Source organism: Mus pahari, chromosome 13, assembly GCF_900095145.1.
Source record: "Mus pahari chromosome 13, PAHARI_EIJ_v1.1, whole genome shotgun sequence".
Lineage (NCBI taxonomy): Eukaryota > Metazoa > Chordata > Mammalia > Rodentia > Muridae > Mus > Mus pahari.
The window spans coordinates 87371312-87378811 of record NC_034602.1 but is presented as its reverse complement, the minus strand read 5'-3'; the positions used below and the strand labels follow the sequence as shown (position 1 = coordinate 87378811).

At 43.6% G+C, this 7500-nt stretch overlaps 1 protein-coding gene across 2 annotated transcripts in view; it reads left to right on the top strand.

Annotated features, from left to right (window-relative positions):
• Positions 1–7500, top strand: part of Prkg2 (protein kinase cGMP-dependent 2) — a 106703-nt gene that overhangs the window by 92912 nt on the left and 6291 nt on the right. For both annotated transcript variants that reach the window (XM_021210645.2, XM_029545451.1), the window contains 2 exons: positions 241–303; positions 7346–7412. In XM_021210645.2, the coding sequence (XP_021066304.1) occupies positions 241–303; positions 7346–7412 (130 nt within the window). The remainder of the gene's footprint in view (positions 1–240; positions 304–7345; positions 7413–7500) is intronic.

Genomic DNA, 7500 nt, shown 5'->3' with positions numbered 1-7500 from the left:
TCCACAGCTCATGTAAAGAACAGAGAGATGAGTCCACACACTCAGCTGCTCCTCCTCCATGGAAGAGCCACGATTTTGTTTTCTACCTAGGGTCAAATGGCTGGCCTGCAGTAGGATCTGATAAAATTCATTGAGTAAATGAATTTAAACATAAGCACTAGTCTTTTATCTAAAACCACTCGTGTATTATTTATTATTATTATTATTACTATTATTAACTTCTCCCATAAATCATTTTAGGCAAAACCCAACGGAAAGGCTGGGGAATCTGAAGAGTGGGATCAATGACATTAAGAAACACAGGTACTGTTTTTCCTTGTTGCTGACATAAACATAGAAAATATACAGAATAACCAGGTGTCTTCGGTAGGGTTTCTTTTGCTGTAATAAATACCACGGTTGAAAGCAGCCTGGGGAGGACAGGGCTCATTTCATCTCACAGCTTGTAGTCCATCATCCAGGGAACTCCATGCAGCCACCTGGAGGCGGGCACTGATGCAGAGGCCATGGAGGGTGCTGCCTACTGGCTTTCCCATAGGCTAAGCTGGTGGGGAGCGCTTTCTCCTCTTTCTAACTAACCATGTCTGGTATCCAGCTGATGTCTAGGTCACCAGTATATGACATGACCATGACAGGTTCTCTCAGGAGACTGCCATGCTCCGTTACAGGCTTTCAACTTCTGGGTGTTTCAGGGTACAGTTTTCCTTTGCTGGTTAGAGTTGCCCAAATAGGTCTTCATATGCTTTCCTTAATACTGGAAATTCATGTCAAGAAGAAGTCATCATTCATGCCATCTTTCAGTCACAGAAACAGTTTTGCATCCACTGTTATTTCTATTATTATTATTAACCTGGCTTCTGTGAGGGCTTTGAATCTGTAAATAGAGTAGGATATAATTCTGGTAGAGATGTAGAAGAAAATGATACAGCCTAGCCCATTATTAAACACAACGAGCCTTTACTTTATGGTGTTGTAAAGGGGATGTATTTAGTAGGAACTGTGGCAGGGTCATGTTCTGGCCTTACCCAGGTCCTCAACCCTTACAACCCCATTAAGAGAATTCACAAAAGACAAAGTGTCGTATAAATGAGAATGAACAATTATCACCGAGTGAAGTGGGGTATCAAAGGATAAGAGTGTGCAGTGGCCCAAGGGACCATCTCATGTCACTCTGAGAGCAGGAGATGGCTTTCTGCCTGCTCTATGATTATTTCTTACATCCCGTGAACAGGCAGCTTTCCTGACGGGTGTTTTCCTGTCCAGGCTGACAAGCTGTCTTGGGTTCGATCTTACAGGAAGGGCAATGGGTTGCCAAGGCTGCTGCTAGCTAGCAATCTTACAGGGTTTGTGGTTTCTGGATCCTGTTTGAGATAGTGTTAATGGCTTTCCGGGCAGTTCAGGAGGTCACATCTCCAGGGGCAGAGAAATGACTCAGGTCATTTAAAAGTAATTGAAGTCCTGCAGCTCTAGTCCTTGGCTTTACAGGCTGCACACCATAAGGCAAGGGGCCAGCGCCAGAGTCCTTAAAGCCTGCTCATGTCTAAACAGCTCCCCCACAGAAGCCATATCCTGACTCCTTCAAACCTTTCTGCTGCTGCTAGTGATGAATAGAGAGCTCTCTTAAGATGTCAGACTGTGAACCCAAAGCCAGGGGAGCAGCTGACTGCGGTATTACTTACGATGCTTGGTAGTTTTAGGTTGCTAAGTCTTTTTTATTTAACATATCTTCAAATTACATCAGTTTTTGTCAGGGTGGGATTTATTGTAAATCAACCCTATTCTATTTCAGTTTTATCTAATACCGTCTATTTGTTTAAAATATCGTTTCCCTTGGATGATTCTCTAAGCTCTGAAACCTCAATTTACTTTTCTGATGGAGTCCACTGATTTGCACAGACCCACAATTCGGAGTCATCTCATGGTGATCCAGCAGTCCCCATTAAGCGCTTTTAGAACCCTGATAACCTCCTTGACATCTGCTCTAATTTGATCAAATATTCAAATGTGGCACTTTGAACCTTTAAGATTTGCAGTTTTTAAATCAATCATTAGCAAGTCCTAGAATTTTCAGGATATTTTTATCTTGCTTACAATCTATAGACAGAAAAATATCATTTGTGGCTCTAGATTGATGATCCACAGATAAATGTGAAAATCTTATTATTGTAAGCCTTTGACTATGCTGATGTGTTCACTGTCAAAAACAGAGACACCTCTAAGGTTTTATTCCCCTCGGAATGAGCGCTGATGTTCCCGGGTGCGCATGCTGGGAATCAGGATAAAATCTGGAATTCCAAGCATGCTAAACACATGCATTACCCCCAAGCCACTCCCACCCCACCAAACCCCACCCCCTCCCCCCAGCCCATCCCTGCACTCTACTGGTATTTTTCACTGAGGAATTAGGGGAACAACCTGGACACAAAAGGAGGCTCATGGCATGGCTACTATTTCTTCTCTTTAACTGCAGCTGCAAAATGAATAAATAAATAAATAAATAAATCCTAAGCTGCCAGTCTTGCTGTATGAATTCATGATCTCCCTTGCAACAAAGCCATGTGAAACCAAACCAAGCTTCCACAGAGGGTGAATTAGAAAGAAACGGGGGGGGGGGGGGGGTTGTGGTGGTGGAGAGACAGTAGAGAGGGAGACACAAGACAGACTCATTTGGAACTTCATACACATTAAAGTGCTTGCAATACTTTATTCTTTGTCATTCTCTGGGCTGCCTTCAATTAAAGGTTGGTAAACAGTATCTAAAAATCCAGTTTATCTTCTCCTTGCACGGCATACATTTTAGCTGCTTCTATTCTCATTATAAGATGGCATAGGAGCACATCATTCATATTGAGCAGTGTCCCTCCAGTTAACGTGATTCTGATTCTGTTGCCCTCCCTCCACGTTCTCATTAAGGAGTTGCCATGCTTTGCTGTGGGGTGGTTGGAAAACAGAAGTGACCATACGTGCCGAGAAACTTCAGCCTTCTCCTCTTCCTCTCCCCTACCTGGGGTTCATCCAAATGCACCAGGCAGAGTGTGGTGGGATGCGCAAGCAAATTGATGTGATTTGGCTTTTCCTTCCAGTGAGGTTGATTAATCCATTCTCTGTCATAAGGAGTCTTCCTTCTGCCACACACAGCTTCAAGGGCAGAGTGCAGGGGACAGTTGGCACAATACAACAGATTGCATGGCATTCTCTGAACCGAGAAACAGAATTTCATGCTAATTTTCCCTTTTCCCGAAGCTTTTTTCTAAGCTACCAAGCTCGGGGTATATGTGGGGGGGCAGGGAGGGGTCTCTATGTGGATCAGTCTACGTCAGTAGTTCTCAGCCTTGGGTCATGACCTCTACAAGAACTGAAAATTGGATATCCTGAGTGTCAGATATTTACCTTATGGTTTATAACAGTGCAAAATTACAGTTATGAGGTAGCAATGAAAATAATGAAAATAATGTTATGGTCGGGGGTCACCGCAGCATTGAAGGTCACAGGAATAGGTTGAAGAAACATTGCTCTAGATAAAAAAGCTCTGTAAACTGCATACAAATCTCCCAAGTCTATAGCTTTCTTACTACCCAGTATAGTCTTAAAACTCACCAACAACATTCTTTTAGGGTCTGGAACACAAACCACTCTTGCAGAGGACATGAGTTCAATTTCCAGCACCTATGTCAGCAGCCCGTAACCACCTCTAAGCCCTGCCCCACGAGATCTGACACCCTTTTCTGGACTCCTTATTGGGTGCACACTCCCCCCACACACCCCCACTTTAAAATAGTAAAGTAATTCTTCTCAAAATCTCTTTAATGTTTGTGTTAGATTGTCCTACTCCTCTGTAAAAACAAAATTAATTTTTAAAAGAAAACTTTCCATTCTATCTTTGTACTAAAATAAAATTATGTCTAGGCATGGCACCTACTCTATAAATATGCCCAATTTGTGCATCCTTCATTAAATCATCTTTGCTCCCTTGCTTATTAGCTAACCTAGAAAGAAGGCATCCACCTTTTCTCCCAAAGACAAAGAAAGGCTGGTGAACCTGGGTGGATGTAACCATGCATTCCTGATAGGAGGATAAACCAAACACCTTCCATTTGAGGACGGTGTCTATAAATCTCCTGAAAGCAATTTCTGTTCTGTCCATGTCAGCGCAGCTCTGCTGAATGTTGTTCACCTATCAGTGTGTGTTGTACCTGCGCTGCATACAACGCAGCCTGTCTCCTGCATTGCATGTGATGTGGCCTGTCACAGGACACCAGGATTAAGTGAATGGCCACTCCCCCTAAGCAAATGTTGCTGTTAGTCGAATTGCACTCTGAGTACTCTAAAAAGTGCAAGGCCAGTTTCTTCACTAGAACAACAGTAATCGCTAGTGTTAACACTTTTGGAAGCCCTTGGATAAAGAGCCTTGTGAGTTATCCTAAGAGTGGTTCCTGTATTTTGTGGCAAACAAGATCCTGCAGAAATATGTACCCAGAAATGTCTGAAGAGGGAGCCCAGCTCAGTGGCTCAGAGTCAAGTCTGATGGGATTGTCCTGGATAAAACTTAGTGCTTTCACACAGGGACAGAGGCTAACGTTGTTGTCTGACTCCTGTGTTTTACTAGAGTTGTAAAAGCTTCTATTAATACGGCATCTGAAGTGGAAGGCATGAGTTACCATTCCATTGGCAAACTTAGACTTGGATTGGGAAGTCCCGCTAAGGGCTAAACCAAAACGAACTCTGAAGCGAGGCAACACTTTGAAAGAAGGGGAGACTTGGCTTCTAGTGTGGCTAAAGCAAGCCAGTAACAGGCTCCTGAAGGTCCCCTGCCCTTAGTCGCCACCACTCACAGCTCTGCTCCCCTGTGGTCATTCTCTAGATGACTGCGGTTACCTTTTGAGAACCAGATTGTACTCTTCTTCAGCATTTTGTGATGGCTTTCTATCACACCAAAACTTACTGCGCCCTAAACAAAGCACCCTAACATGATCTGCCATTTCACTGTTTCTTAGACATCTTTTGCCATTTTTGGTTTTTTATGATTTACTTTGGTTTTAACCATGTTTTTATTAATTCTTTGAGAATGTCAGACCATGGATTTTGACCATATACACCCTTCAGGACCCCTCTTAAATCCACCCTCTTTACTCTCAATTCTTTACCTATCTGGCTTTGAGTTTTCTTCATCTTTTTTTTTTTTTTTTTTTTTTTTAAACCCATCAACTCCAATTTGTATTTATTTCTCAGCTTTCTTGGTAGAACCTGCCCTGGAGCGTGGTTGACCTACGGGGGGCTCATACTATTAAAGGAAACAGATTCTCTGTCTCCCAGCAGCTACCATTTGCCAATGCCGCCTCAGCTAATGGGATTCTTGCTTCCCTCCCTCCCTCTCCCTCCCTCCTTCCCTCCCTCCCCTTGCTGGGCTTCCTCTGGTTTCAGCTCACTAAGCTCTTCTGTATGCTGTCACCATCACCGTGAGTTTCTCATGAACTAATGCCCTGTTTCCCTGAATTTTCTCATTGCCTCTCACCCTGATGATCTTTCCAACCCCTGGGTATCTTTTTCCCCTATTTTCTTTACATTTTGTATCTCATCTGACCCCTACCTCCTCCATCTGAGAGGTCCGCGTTGCAGAATTCTGCATGGCTTCTCTCTTCTTTTTATTCTTTAAATACCACCCCACTTGGAAGCAACCCTTCTGAACTCGCCCCATCCCAATACCACTCTGCTCTCTTTCACCTTCCTGGCACTCATTAGTGTCTAAATTTAAACCAAGCATTTGTGATATGTACTCATTTTGTCTACCGCCTTAGCAAAGTAAAAACATTATATATTTTTTCATACTTGGGACAAGTTATCTTTCCATAAGTGTTTGTTGCCTGGCTAAATTGACATCAATAGCCTAGTAACTAATGATCAATAGGCAGAGAGTAGCCTTGCTCCATGTTCTTTATAAGATTCTAAGAGATGGAGCAGTCAGTCTCCAGAAGAAGGGAGACCTCCTGACGTCTGCTATGACACATGTGCTGAAGTCCAGACCTCAGCTGTTCACATTAATGATATGGATGTGAATAAGAGAAATTCCATCTGTCAGCTTGACTCAGTATTCCCTCACGTCACTCACTGTAGCGTGCTTTGCTGTTGGGTTTGTGTGGGCACTAGAGGAGGCGGAGAGGAAGAAACTGGAACTGACTGCAGAGTGCTCAGGAGAAAGTGGCTGGATGGATTGGTGAAAACACTCCCAGGGACCTTGTTCCTCCAAAGCAAAGAAGAGAGGCAGACTGAACTGGAGAGGAAGTTGGGTCAAAGGATGTGTTTCGTTGTTGGAAGAATGAAGTCGTTTCTGTATGATAACCAAGCAGTGTCATCAGTGACTGTGCAGGGCAGAAGAACCGTAGCACTAACCAGAGATGATGTCATCAGAGATGATGTCATCAAGCCCATAGCAGAGACACTGGCCATAGGGAGAAGACAGGGAAGTCCCATTCGTGGTTCAGGAGAGAGGGCAATGCAGAGATGGGGTGTGAATGGGCTGAAGATGGATCGCGAATGATTTTTTATGGGCCTTTGGAGTTTTGTTCTGTTGTGGGTTTTTTTTTGTTTCACTTCAGTGAATTAACAATCAAGGGTAGGGTCAAAAGCAGTGATTCTCAATCTATGACTCACACACCCCTTAGAGTTGAGTGACTCTTTTACACTTACCTAAGACCATCAGAAAACATATATTTCCATGAGGATTCAAAACAGTAGCAAAATTACAGTTAAGGGATAGCAACAGAATGATTTTATGGTTGAGGTCACCACAACATGAGGGACTATGTGAGAGGGTCACAACATCAGGAAGGTTGAGAACCACCTGGACTGGATAGCTCTGTGGTTAAGAGCACTTGTTGCCCTTGCTGAGGTACCAGATTCAGTGCCCAGCACCCACACGGCAGCTCACCACCATCTATAACTTCGGTTCAAGGGAACTTGACACTCTTTTCTGAGCCTGATACGCTCAGGAGAGAGTGCATGCGTGCATGAGCCTGCCTGCATGCAGGCAAGAAGAAAACTTGTACACGTAAAATAAATTAATCTTATCCAGATGAGAATAAAGTTCTGAAAGTCTGAAGAGGCGCTACACTATAAGTTCTGAACTTAAGTGTAATGGGGAAATGTCCAGGGTGGTTGCTGGCCAGTGTGAGCACCCAGTAGTCATGGGTTGAATATGAAATGGGTCAAGGCATCCTTCCCTGTTCACTTCGGCTGCTTACAGCAGCACTTTTGGAGGGAAGGAGCAACATAATGGGTAGACAGATACCCTCTAACATGCTAATCACGGATTGTGTGAGTAATATCCTCTGTATTTTTCTCATTTTAGGTGGTTAAATGGTTTTAATTGGGAGGGGCTGAAAGCACGGAGCCTTCCGTCCCCTTTACGGAGAGAGGTAAGGTATTTGCTAGAACATTCCCTCAATTAGTTTCTGGGAACTAGTTTTGAAAACAAATTTTGAAGGAGGAAAGAGGGAGGGGGAA